Raw genomic sequence first — 13,363 nt, 5'->3', positions numbered from 1 at the left:
AGAAATGGGCTTGTGCATGCTCTTGCGATGCATTTAATAGATGTTCTCGGGAGTACATGGTTGTGCATTTGCATTTTTTTTTTTTTTTTTTTTTTTTGAGGTGGAGAGGGAGCAGGTCTTTTCAAATATTCGTGAAAATGTTTTCACTATACCTTTAAGGACAGAGATATGTCTGAAGAGTTGAATCCAGAGTTGATTGGGCAAGAAGTGGGTTTCACCCAGGACAGATCCCTGGTTCATCAAAGGGTAAACACATTAAAAATACTTATTCATTAACTATTTTGTAGAGTTAGTGCAATGTTTTTTAGGCACATTTGTTAAAAAATACGTTGCTACATTTTAAACGTTTATTTTTTCTTACCTATACATGCTTATAATTATTCAACATGTAAAGTAAGCTCTCCTCTATCCGTTTCTGTTTGCCTCTGCTGGCTAAATTTCTAAGCTTATAATAATGATTCTGGCTAAATTTTCTTTGTGTGGGTTGACATGCTGCCCACTCTCGTTTACCTGCTTTCAACTTGTTGCCAAAGTGGGCAAACATCCACAAAAACTCAAATTTTTGCATTTTTAATAACGCAATCTTAAAGATTTGCAGTTTGCCTGATTTCAAACTAGTATGTAGAATAAAAATATTTCATTTGTTTTACCTAAACATGATTTACATAAAAGTGAGTGAAATGCTGTTACACGCTTTATCTTGACAAGAATTCTTCAGTTTTTATTGTCTAAGAGAGCTGACAACTCCGTCTCCTATGGGGGGAGCTGCTATTAAACGATTAGAGTTTATTAATTTAACCTGACAGAAACTTTTATATACTAGGAGAATAAAAACTCCCTCAGTGAGAAAATTTTAAGTTATCCTTCTTGGAGTTCATGTCACATGCACAGTTTTGTTTGAGTGTTATAATGTCAAAGATGTAATGCTAAGAAAGTGTGAAGAATAATTAGCTGCTCTGAAACCTTTTGATAAACTTTGCATGCATCAAAGGGGGTTGTCTCCTGTGACAGTTTCTCAAAAAGAAATTAGTCAGAAATAAGAAGGGGAAAGAAAGTGAAGAAAAGTGTAGCAGGTTCGTGGCAAATGATCAAAAGACGAAGACGTTCATTTCCAGGGTGCAGATCTAAGACAGACATTGATGAGGAGGAATGAACTAACATAATAAAAGTGTGACAGGAGGCAAAGGACCTTCCTCTATCTTTTGCAGACGTGTAATATCCTGCAGAGGAATCATAAATCCTCACCCTTGTACTACGGAAGCAAGTTATCAATTAATAAATTCATCTAAAGTTTCTGGACCATATTTTACAATTAATGAATAATTGACAAGCAGTTTCCTAAAAAAGGAGCTTTCTCTTATAAAAACAGGGTCTTTCCATAACATGAAGGACTAAATATGTGTTATAATAGGCAAAATTAAACTAAGAAGTACATTGTTATATTTAATGTATTTATCGTGTCAGCTGCATGAAATACTGACTCAATAAAAAATATTTTTTTTACTCATTATAAAACTAAATAAGATCTAAAGGCTGATTTATACTCAGAAACCAGGTCGTCTGCGTGTGTCGCAGTGAACGCAAATGTGACCCCTTCCCATCCGCTGCACCTCTCAGAAATTGTAGTTGACAGCAGACAGTGTTGCGGACAGGAGGCCTCCGATTGGTCAAATCTGTATCCGCTCTACTCTACTAATGACCGCCATTGTGCAAAAAAGGCTCATGAAGTATGACCAGCTAGAAGATCGAGGTGCGCGAGAATGCTGGGACCCTTTTTCCACCTGGATCCCCGTTGTTTTTTCGCCCTCATGTCCCTCCGTTGTTGCACAAACTTGCCCCCACTTCCTCGCCGCCTCAGCCATATCTAGACACACAGCTAGATCGTGATTGTCCCTTTTGCGTGGAATAACATAGCGCAGACCATGCTTTGATATTGGGCATAAATCAAAAATATCTGTGTCAAGCTCACCATTCCTAACAAATCAGGAACCTATTGGGTTACTGAATAAAAAAAAAGACGATACAAATGTATGAACAAATTATGATTTCCAGTGTACATACACGTACAATTATCATTTAAAGAAGAGGTATGTCAATTTACCACTCCATTTCAGTAAAGTGGACATTACTCTGATTACGCTTTCCATTTTTGTGTAATCTAGCATTCAGTGGTGGGAGAGACTACCATGGAGGGGTACCATTAAAAATAGCTTCATCAGTCTTCCCATTACCTTCCCTTTGCCTGTTAAATAAGACCAACCCCACAGCATAATGCTATCAGCATAATGTTTCACTATGGGAAAGGTATCTTAATGATAATATGAAATGTTTGCTTTCAGTCCTACATAGCATGTTACTGTATTCATTTAGCCAAAAAGTTTTGTTTATATTTTGCGGGCAACGATCAAGGGGCCTTTATTCAATTCAAGTAGATGCTGATATTTCCACCAACAAAAGCCATATTTAGTTTTTTTACAATTATAATTTATACTGTCTTGGTCTTTCACGGTTAAGTACAGCTAAGATAAATAAGGTTGTCATATGACAAAATGTGAGAGAGAAGGATTATATATTGTATATTATTTTAGTCAATGTAAGCAGGAATTTTTCCTGCTGCTAACTAAAAATGTATAAAAGTCCTGAATAGAAGAGATTTGTGAACAAATAGAATTCATCAGAGTTTAAGGTGTTTGTTGTAACAATCTAATAACCCTGGTTGTGAACACAAATGGATATAATCCTCTAAATCCAAAGCCTAGTTAACCTCCGAGGCAGGTTTTGAATTTTTATCTGTCAGATCCTTTGTCTGCCTAACATTCTGTACAAACTAAATGTTGTCTACAGAAGTGCTTACAGTGGGCTGATTCTTGGTAAGTGAGTAATGGAGCCAAACAGAGACATGTCTGGAGAGTTAAAAGTGCAAAGATAGTCAGGCAGTGCGTTCACAAGCAGCTGGGGTCGGGAGAGAGGAGAGTGGATGTTCCAGAGCAGCGCCTCATGAATCCTTTATCAGTGTGTTTGAACATTGATCAGATTGAGTATTAGCCCAAAGGCTTGACTCAACTCTTGAGGGGAGTACAAAATCCAAATTCTTATTCCCCAGTGAGGCAACAAAAGAACATCCGAGAGACAAAAGGAGGCAAGAAAAGGACAAAGTGTGTCAGCAAACTTTCTGCTAATCCAATATTTAAAAGGAAAATCTGCTTTGCTTCCCTCTCATCTCATTAAGTTTTGCACCTGTGATGGAGTAAATTGGAGATAAGGTTTTTGTTCTACAGTAAATGCTGCTTGATCTGACGGTTAAAAGAGCCTGCTGTTGCCTGGATATAAGATGTTCCTTACGAGTGTGGGAATGAAATGTGCTTTCAGAGCGGCTGAAGTGGTAAACACCTACTCCTAATGAGTAATCAGAGGCGGCAGAGGCTTTACACACACATTCAAACAAATCCCACAGGACATTTTACCCTGATGAAAAACTGTACCGCACTGAAGAGAATTAAGTTGAATATTTCTGAGTAATTCATTTGAATATGTAGTGAGTGAGTGGATGAGGATGATTCATAAATCCCCCCCAACATGATTTAACCAGGGATGTGAAGTCATTAGCACATGGATATTAGCAGGGTTATCACACATGATGTGGCTGTGAACCCGTTTTTTTATGTTATTTATTAGTACAAAACAATTTTTTTATATTCCGACCCATGCTTTTAAAACTCAAAGTGACAATTTCTATTTCCCTCTTATTTGATGATTTTTCTTCTAGCACTTCAGTCCATCTTGACCCTTTTATGAGTTTTTTAATGTATATGTTATGTAGAATTGATTTTATCTTAAAATTAACTCACTAATAATTATCTTTCTTTAGGGGTCTTTGCATATCACTGCTAAAAAAAAATAACAAGGAACATGTAAACAAACAATATATATTGATTCTGTGAAATCAAACTGTCCACTTTGGAAGCAAAACTTTTCAATCCTAATTTCACATGATTTGTGCAAATGGAATGGACCAGAAGTGGAAATTATTGGCAATTAGCAAAAGACACTCAATAAAGGAGTTGTTCTGCAGGTGGGGACCACAGACCACTTCTCAGTACCTATGCCTTCTGACTAATGTTTTGGTCACTTTTGAATGCTGGTGGTGTTTTCACACTCACAGTAGCATTAAACAGACTCTGCAACCCACACAAGTGGCTAAGATAGTGCAGCTCATCCAGGATGGCACATCAATGCAAGCTGTGGCAAGGAGGTTTGCTGTGTCTGGGAGCATTTATTATTTGAGCTTTCCCTTTATTTTTGGAACGGTGTATTTTAAAACGGAGAAATAAGGTGACAAGTGAGAAAACATTTATTCTTATTATTCAATAGCTGCAACAATATTTTCTATTTTTAAAGAAACATGAGGTCGCCCAACCCAACGTTGAACCACAAATCTTCCTGGCACCATTCAGTGTCATATAATGTTGAGTAATTTCTTGCATAGAATCAGATAGAGGAACGTTCAAAATAACAGCTTCCTGTTTCCTGTGTGTCCTAATTTCTGTATACTATTTATGTAAAGCCCTTAAGAGCCTCTGTGTGCGGCCATGGGAAGTTTTATTGTTTTTTTTTTTCTTCAGTCAGATTTAACATTTCTTTTGTTGATTTAAACCTGTATGCTAGAAAAGCAAGGATAGACTAAAATAAAGCAGAGCAAGGCACAAGAAAGGCTAAATATGTTCCTCCTGACCCAAACCACCTTCTTCGGTAATTACAGGTTGCCGTTATTGGCTTGCAGATGCATGGTAATAAAGAGCAGTAGAAAAAAGTACAAATGTCTCTTCTTCATTAATAATTGGATCTAATATGTCAAAATATGTCCTATTGTTAAATATTTTGACATATCGTAGTTACATCATGAAAGTATTTGCAGTTTTCTTTGCATTTTGTTCTTGAACATTGAAAACTGTATGTTTTTTTTTCTATTTTGACTTCCTCTTTTCCAGAACATCTGGTTAAATATGTTGAGTCTTTCTCATTGAATTGTGATAGTTTTTATAGAGGTTTAAAGTAATGTTTAGACTAAAAATTATAACATTAAAATAACATCCTGAATTGTTCAAGCATACAGTAATTAATGTTGCTTCATTCATTAAAAAAAAAAAAAACTCAAAATAAAGTTATTTTTTAAAACAATTTTAAACTAAAGTGTCTTAAATGCTTTGTGCCATTGACACTCAAAGCTGGAACTCAGATTTAGATCATTACTAATGTTACCAACTAAGCTAAACACTATAAGCAAATACCATGCAAAAAAAAAAAAAACATTAAATCCTGATTCCAAGCTCAGTAATGTTAACAGCGGTTAACAACAGGTTAGCAGCACATTGATGTGTTAGAGTTTTAATACCAGCATGTCAACTGTTTATTGTGACAGATCCCTGTATGTTTCAAACTGGTTAAATCCTTCCAGGATTTTGAAGGCCAGTGTTGACTTAAAATTCTGGTTTGTTGACTTAACATCGAAAATCTGACTTTTGTTTAAAATAAAAGCCCAATTAAAATCAAATTATCATTCAGTATTCAGTGCCAAAGAATTAAAACCTCTCTTTAGTTTCGACTTTGTTTTCATGATAAAAAAAAAAAAAATAATGGGATAACTTAAAACAATTTCATGTTTTTTTTTTCCAAAGGTAGTTTCAAGCATATTATTATATTGGAACCAATGAACTGCAGAAACGCTCTAGAAATAAGTCAAAATTTTTTAAATTAAGTGTATTTACCCTTAATTTGAGTAGGTAAAATAAATTATTTGTGAATGGAATTCATTTGTTCCTCTTATATTAAGATAATATGCACTTGAAATAAGACAGTGCAGTTGTTTGTTTTTTTCTTATTTTAAATGTAAATTGTCTTGTTCCATTGGTGTTTCACTTACCTCCTAAACTCAAGAACAAATGCACTTATTTAAAAAAAAAGTGATTTTTTTTTGCAGTGTGCCTTGCTATTTTGTTCCTTCCTCCTATCGTTTGAACCTGTATTGTACACATAAACTTTACTATTATTGTCCAGTTTATCTAATTAGTAATACACTTTTTTTGAATATTTATGATAATGAATTGCAGTAAAACATATCCAGATTATTTTAGATAATTTAATGTATTATTTCTTTTTAATATGTCACACTAATTCTTAGGATTGTAATTCTGATAAACAAGACACTATCTATTTAAACACTATCCGTTTAGTGGAAATAAAAGCTGTTGACATACTCCAGGTTTGGCGCAGTGGTAGCTTTTGTCTGAACAGGTGCAGCGATTCATTCTGGCTTTTCTTCCCTCTGTGATGCCTTTGCATGCAGACTCTCCCACTGTGACTGTTTAATTAGGCACCAATGTCTGTGTCAGTGTTTCAGCGGCGGGCTGCTCGACTCCCTCAATGACAAACTGTTGCCAAAGAAACGCATCCACGGCGAGCTCAGATCTTCTGATGCCGAGGGGCGGCTAGGAGAGTTCAGTGGGGTGATTGAACTGTTTACAACTCTGCTCCCTTTTTTTAGTTTTCTGTTGGGGAAATATCGCATCATTTATGTCTGTCTTGCTTTTCCTTTGGCATGAATCTGTGACTAATGATACACGATGGCTTCTTGCCTCTAAATGTCACTGAATATCAAAAGGATTGATCATAGGCTCTATTAGCCACACGGCTTGAAAATGAGGCCCTTACTTGGCTGATTCTTTGTACTGTATATATGTAGGCAGTCTGACATTTGCAGGCTCTGTTTGTTTTCCCTGCCGAGTCCACAGAGCTTCTTTTAGATCAGCTTATGCCCAGTGGCAGATTGTGCTTCTTCACACAAACCCATATTTGCACTAGATACACAGCCAGTATTTGGAGATAATTAGAAACAGTTATTGCATTGATTGGAAAATGTGGAGATTATTTTTCCAGAAGACATGGTGCCTCCAATTCAAGCAAAGTTGCTCTTTTGGTGAAGGCAAAGGCTTTGGATGAAAAGTAATCATTTCAATTTTGAGCAAATTGACTCAACAATTGAACGCTTTAAAGGATTTTCAACATTAAAATGTCCTTTCTTTGTTGGAGAAAGCAACAAATAAAGTTCTACAGGCTCACCTTGTAAGACCTGTTTTGAGAAAAAGAAATGGCAAAAAATGTTTTTACCTGCTAGATGAATTTTTTTTAGAAGCCTCTGATGTACAAATGACATTCCAATGATTGCATATAATGTAGCATAGTCATATCTAATAACCTTCCCCATTTATAAAAGTAATGTTCTTTTAAAAATATATATTTCCTCTGTTGCTGTAATAGGTCTTAGAAGAGTTGTTCACCCTTTTATTACGCTGTGTGGACCACATCCTGTGGAAGTTCTCCAATAATTACTTTGCAAAACCCACTGCAGTTAAACCTAAAGACATATAACCTATGGATTTAAAGAGCTCCCCATCATTAAGAACACACAAATCGTTTTAATGGTGTTTACTCTAAATTAGATTGGATTGTAAAAAAGAACAAATCAATCAAGTTAAAAAAAGGAAATAAAATTATTATAAGTATAATATAAACTTAATTTGAATTTTCTGTTAATTGTAAAAAGATTTAATTTAATTTTGAATCATAAACAAAATGCTATAATAATAATAATAATAATAAAAAAGCTGTTATATGAGAAGTCTGCTTGACCATGTGAGGTAAAAAGTGCAAAAGCTGTTTTAGCTCCCATCCTAAACTAGGCTAAAAGAAAGACTTTACAACATAGTTATAACTCCAAATAAATAGATATCTATATATTATTTACTTTTACTGCTTGCATTGACCAATCTGGACATGAAGAAAACCAGCTGTTTAAGTAGCTGGTCTATAATCTTAAGCCCCTTTCCCACTGAAAATAGCCGGTTACCGCCTGTTTTTCAAACACTGATTGAACCGCTAACAATCCACGTTTGGCTCCCTTCCCATCGCAGACTATTCTTAGTCCCACTCACCCTCTGGCTTATTCCACCACCAGTGTCCGGGCCCCGGAGGAAGACTACTCTAATCCGTTCTAGGTTACTCATCCAAGGGAATGTTGATTCACAGCATCAAAGGCAGCCTGAAGTGACCCATATCCGATTTTTTTGCCCATATGCGAATGGGCATCTGATCTTTTCATGGCTCTCTGAACAACACAGATCAGATTTTTTCTGATCCGACCCAGGCCACTTGGCTATGTGCTCCTGAATCCGATACGAATCTGATCTTTTCAAATGCGACCTGTGTCTGAACGGCCAGGTCACATTTATCCGACCTGAACGCCATTAATACCCGACAAAGGTCACTATTCTGCGTCTTGCTACACAGAAGTGGCAAGAAAAACAACAACCATGGTGGATGATGATGTGGAGAGCAGTATTTATGTTTAACCATATGGAAAAGATGGTGTTTTTATGGTTGGAAAAGACCGCTAGATGCGTGCCGGCGCTACCATCCATGTTTACTTCCGTAAAAAAAGAGCATGCTGGCCAGTGACGTCATTGAGTCCCCTACTGCTTGCGTTGTATGACTGCAGTTCACACAGGAGATCACATACAAGTCGCATATATTTGGAAATATAATAAAATCGTATTTCGCAAAAAAAAAAACTGAATTAAGCATCAACGTAGCCAATTTGAACGTAGCCAGTCTTGTGCCGGGGCTTCCATCTCCTTGAACCCCATTCGGCCTCGGCAGATGGCCGCTCACTCTGAGCCTGGTTCTGCTGGAGGTTAAAAGGGAGTTTTTCTCTCCACTGTCACCACATGTTGTGTGAGGGATTGCAGAGTCAACAAGTCCTCGCAATTAGAGGATTTTCCTTCGAAGAATATGATTGTGTTACATTTATAAATAAATTGAAAAATACTTTTCCAATTGCAGCTTTGCTTTGTGCGAACCTCACCAGGGTGAAATGCCTATGTTGATTTGCATGAAGCATACAAAAATTGTTTACCGAGTCTAAAGACCATCCAGTGAATTTTCATACTTCTCTCATTTTTTCCATTTAATAACAGATTGTCAAGGATTTACACAAAGACGCTTCCCGGTATCCATAAGGCCAACTTTGCTTTTACAAACCACGGTGGTTTGTGGCTCAATTTAAAAGCTATGAAAAATATTTAATTCTGCTATTTGATATATTTCTATGTACTGCTTCAAAGGAGCAATAAGTGGGGAAAAAAACAAAATGACATCATACGAGTTTCAGTCACCGTTTTCTTCTCCCCTTTCTTTTTCCCTGCCTCTGCATCTCCGAGTTGTCTTCTCGGATTTGCGGCTCCTTATAGCTTCTTTCCCTCCTTTGCCTTAAATACTTTAATGTAAACATCCCCACTACAATCTTTGTATCTTTCCACATCATTTTTTTAACTCTGCTACTAAACCTTTTCGTCTCGATCGGTGGGAAGCCATAGGGTTGTTGGGTTTCCACTCTAAAACTGCATGCCTAATGTAACATTAAACACTATTGGTAACTTTTAGATATTGTTAGGCAATTGTACAAATGTTGGTGTATTATTATTTTTTAAGTTTCCATATAAATTTTGTCCAGGAGTGTAGTTTTGGAATTTTGACTCTGATACCCTTTAGTTCAGTTTGCTGACTCTAGTGCCACCCAGAGGCCGACATGCTGCAAGCCTGTCACGTTGATTATGGCTTTCTAACCTTGACTGTTCACTTTGATCAAAGCTGTAGCGTTTGTCTCCTATCAAGTTTTTTTTCTTTTATTGCTCTCATGTGAATACACCTCCTACACTCTTCATTGTCTTTCCTCCTCCTCCGCATCCTTCCCAAGCTGACACATCGACCTTGGTTAAAAAGAAAAGGGGGAAAAAGCTGTCCATGTCTGACCATGAGACACTACCAGGTGTCTGTGTGTCACTTCTAAAAAGAATAAAATAAACCTGAAGATTCAGTAATCTCCAAATTGGTGATCTTGTTAACATCATTAATCTTCAATTGTCTCACTTTTCTTTCTTTTTCTCTGTCTCTTTCTTTCTCAGGTCTACATCCCCTGCAGAACAGCTATTGTCCTGGCCAACGAGGAGATAGATTACTGTTATTAGAGGATGATTGTCTCCACAGAGGCTGGGATTGAGAACAGATTCCAAGCTCAAACTGAGTGTTAACAATCACCTTCATCTTAAAGTGTCAACCTTGCACACCAACCAAACCCTATTTTTTTGCCTCTAAGCCCTCTCCTGAATAAAGGGGGATGAAAGAAAGGCATCATACAATTGTGTGCTTTCAAAATACCATCTGTAACCTTAGACTGTGTGTAACCCCATTTGCTTGAGAGTGGTCCATTTGGGAAGCCTCCGACCCATCCAAGCAGCTAGATGCTAAAAATCAAAAGCCCTGCCCAGTCCATCCGACTCTAGCCAGCAGCTATTTCTCAGCTTGGTTGCATTTGGCGTGTCATCTGAAAAATACACCCAGCGACTGTAAGGCAGCCAGCACTCATTTATTCAAACATAATGATCAAAGAAAATAGGAGTGTTTTAGACGGGTAGATTTGTAGAAACAGAAGTAATTTGTTTGTATAGATATAGAATACAGAAAGAAATGTGTATTAACTGGAACACCTTAACATCAATATGTCCATGTATGTAAACACCTGTGACCTATCTTTGTTCATTGTTATTGGATCCAAATAAAGAGTCACTTGCAATAAATAAGGAGTTAAGTCATATTTTAGCATTTAACATTTGTTTAAATATAAACAGGTTATGTAAATGGTCTCACATCAGTCTTCATACTCTTAAGCTTTTTAGTTTTTTTTCTCTTGACAAACTGACACTGAATTCTAAATCTATATATTTGAATTCTTTGTACAGACAGTAAATTTATAAGGTCCTTCCAGATTATTAATAAAAGGAACTCTTAAAATTACACTGTTGACAGCCAGTCAGTAATTTTTTTTGGGATACTCATTTAGATGTTTTTTGTTGTTTTTTTATATACATTTTCTGACTGAAATTGATGCACAGTTTTTCTTTTTACACTACCTAGCTTATTCAGATTTTATGATGTAAACAAAGATCGATTTCCAATTCTTACGACAGACTATTGGAAGGATTAAGATCTGGACTTCAACAGAATTGTTAGATATGTTCATACGGTATATTTGTTTGCTCAGAGCATTACCGCACGTGATGCTGCCACTATCATACCAGTAGGCCTTATGTCTTCTGGCTGTTAATTTTCCATTATTTATTTAAAGCACCTTTTTACACATTAGTTGTGTCCCCAAAATGGCTTGAGGTAAACTTCTTAAAATGACTATATTTTTTCACATTAGCCTTTTTATTTCTTTGTCCTCCATACAAGGCAATATGGAGTACATAATCAATATTACTTTTTAATACATTTTCCCACTACCTTTTCGCTACACATTTCTTTCCTTATATTTTTCTTGAATTCAGTCTTTCGGTCGTTTTTTACCTACTTAACTTAAAATGTAGTGCAGAATTATTGGTAGCTTTGCTTTTGGCTGGCAATTACTTGCAATTTTAAAACCTGTCTATTTAATCTTTGTACAATTTTTAAGCTATTAGCAAAATTTTGCCTTATTGACTGATTTTCGATATACCCTTTTTGAGGCAGAAGACTGTCATACATGAGACTGGCACACTTCACTACCCTAAGAAGTAGTGTGATTTATCTATGCTATGCTCATTAGGTGCTGTTGTATTCCCATGGGATTGTTCCTGCAAAAAAAAACAAAGCCGAAATCCGCACGCAGAGCTATGCGTGCCTCTTTCAATTAAATCTGACTTTTGTGACTTTTGTCTCAACTTGCTTGATTATTGAACATGTCTAAGAGCGGTGCAGTGCTGCTGAGTGAGAAGGTTATTGATTAACTTAAATGAACCGAGAAATGGCACTGATGCTAACTGACAGCTGAACTCACACGCTCATAAAATGTAAAATATTATGTCCCGAAAATAACTGTGATAAAAAAATCTCCTGCCAGCCTTTATATATTCTCGATTTTGACTCTCTTTGGACTCCCTTGTTGCTTTTGGATGGTCTTGATCATTTTCTAGGTCGCATCCAGATGAGAAGAGTATGACAGAGTAGTTTTTATTTGGAGATAAATGCTAATGTTCTGCTTATTATGATCCAGCCCATCTGAATCGGTTCAGACTTTGTCATTTAAGGTTTACTCTGTAGCATATGGCGGGTTCTGATCTGCCTCCCCCGCAGCTAAAGGAAGCCACATTCATATTCAACACCATTTTCTTGTGTTTAGTCAGAAGTATCATGAACATGTCATTGCTTCTGTTTAAGTATTCAAAAAGAAAGGCCTTTCTCCACCTCTCAAATCGCTCAGAGAGGATCACTCTGCATACATTATAAGCAACAAGGTTGTGCACCTGAATTAGAGCCTTTAATCACCCTTTATCTGACCCAGTGTCACTGTCATTTTGCTGCTGCCACAATCAATTGTCTACTTTTGTTCCTTAAAGAACCTCTGATGTCTGATAGACTGTAACTGTTTCAGTTTATTTCTTTCATTACTATTAAAGATAATAAATCAGAATCTGTCAAAGCAAAGCGATGTGGATAAACTCGGTGTGATGTCTCGACTACTGATCTGTTTCTGTTGCATCCTTTAGATAATGTGGTTATTTTAATATTGTCTACAGTGTGTACATGGTAGGCTGGTGAAATCTCGTCATGCTGATGAAATTACGAGTCCAATGATGACCTTGTGTAAAACACAATTTTATAACATTTGTAAAAAAAAATTTAAAAGATGTTAAATGATCTAACTGCACTTTATTTTTACTATCCATCCATTTTTTTGACACGCCTATCTCCAGCTGTCGATGGGCGAGAGTCGGGTTACACCCTGGACAAGTCGCCAGTCTATCGCAGGGCAACACACAGGACAACCAACCATGCACACTCACACCTAAGGAGAATTAAGAGAAGCCAATTAACCTAACGGTCATATTTTTGGACTGTGGGAGGAAGCCAGAGTACCCGGAGAGAATCCACACATGAACAGGGAGAACATGCAAACTCTATGCAGGAAAAACCCCAGACTGTGAATCGAACCTGAATCCTTCTGTCTACAAGGCATCAGTGCTACCCACTGCGTCACTGCAGGTTCATGTTGTTTTTAACATGAAATAATTCTGCTGCCAAATAATCTAACACATATTGGAGTTTGAAATAATTTTTTTTAAAGCCATAATGGTTTTTATAAGGTAATTTGGTAGTGCACAGCTTGTAGTTAAAAACCACTACTATTTCTGGCTTGGATGGTCAATTCGAACCTTTTTTAAGCCTTTCATCAGAGGGATTTTAATTTTATATTTAGACCTTTTTTTTTTTTTCA

The 13,363-nt window shown here is 36.5% G+C and overlaps 1 protein-coding gene across 1 annotated transcript in view; it reads left to right on the top strand.

Annotated features, from left to right (window-relative positions):
- Positions 1 to 10,691, top strand: part of gbe1b (glucan (1,4-alpha-), branching enzyme 1b) — a 159,808-nt gene extending 149,117 nt beyond the window's left edge. The window contains exon 16 of the mRNA XM_038294400.1: positions 10,017 to 10,691. Within this exon, the coding sequence (XP_038150328.1) occupies positions 10,017 to 10,079 (63 nt within the window). The 3' untranslated portion in view covers positions 10,080 to 10,691. The remainder of the gene's footprint in view (positions 1 to 10,016) is intronic.
- The last annotated feature ends 2,672 nt before the right edge of the window (positions 10,692 to 13,363 follow it).

The sequence above is a fragment of the Cyprinodon tularosa genome, unplaced genomic scaffold (genome assembly GCF_016077235.1).
Source record: "Cyprinodon tularosa strain WSP-4 unplaced genomic scaffold, ASM1607723v1 ctg34, whole genome shotgun sequence".
In the NCBI taxonomy this organism is placed as follows: domain Eukaryota; kingdom Metazoa; phylum Chordata; class Actinopteri; order Cyprinodontiformes; family Cyprinodontidae; genus Cyprinodon; species Cyprinodon tularosa.
Note: the sequence above shows the minus strand (reverse complement) of the source record. Positions and strands in the feature narration are given on the sequence as shown.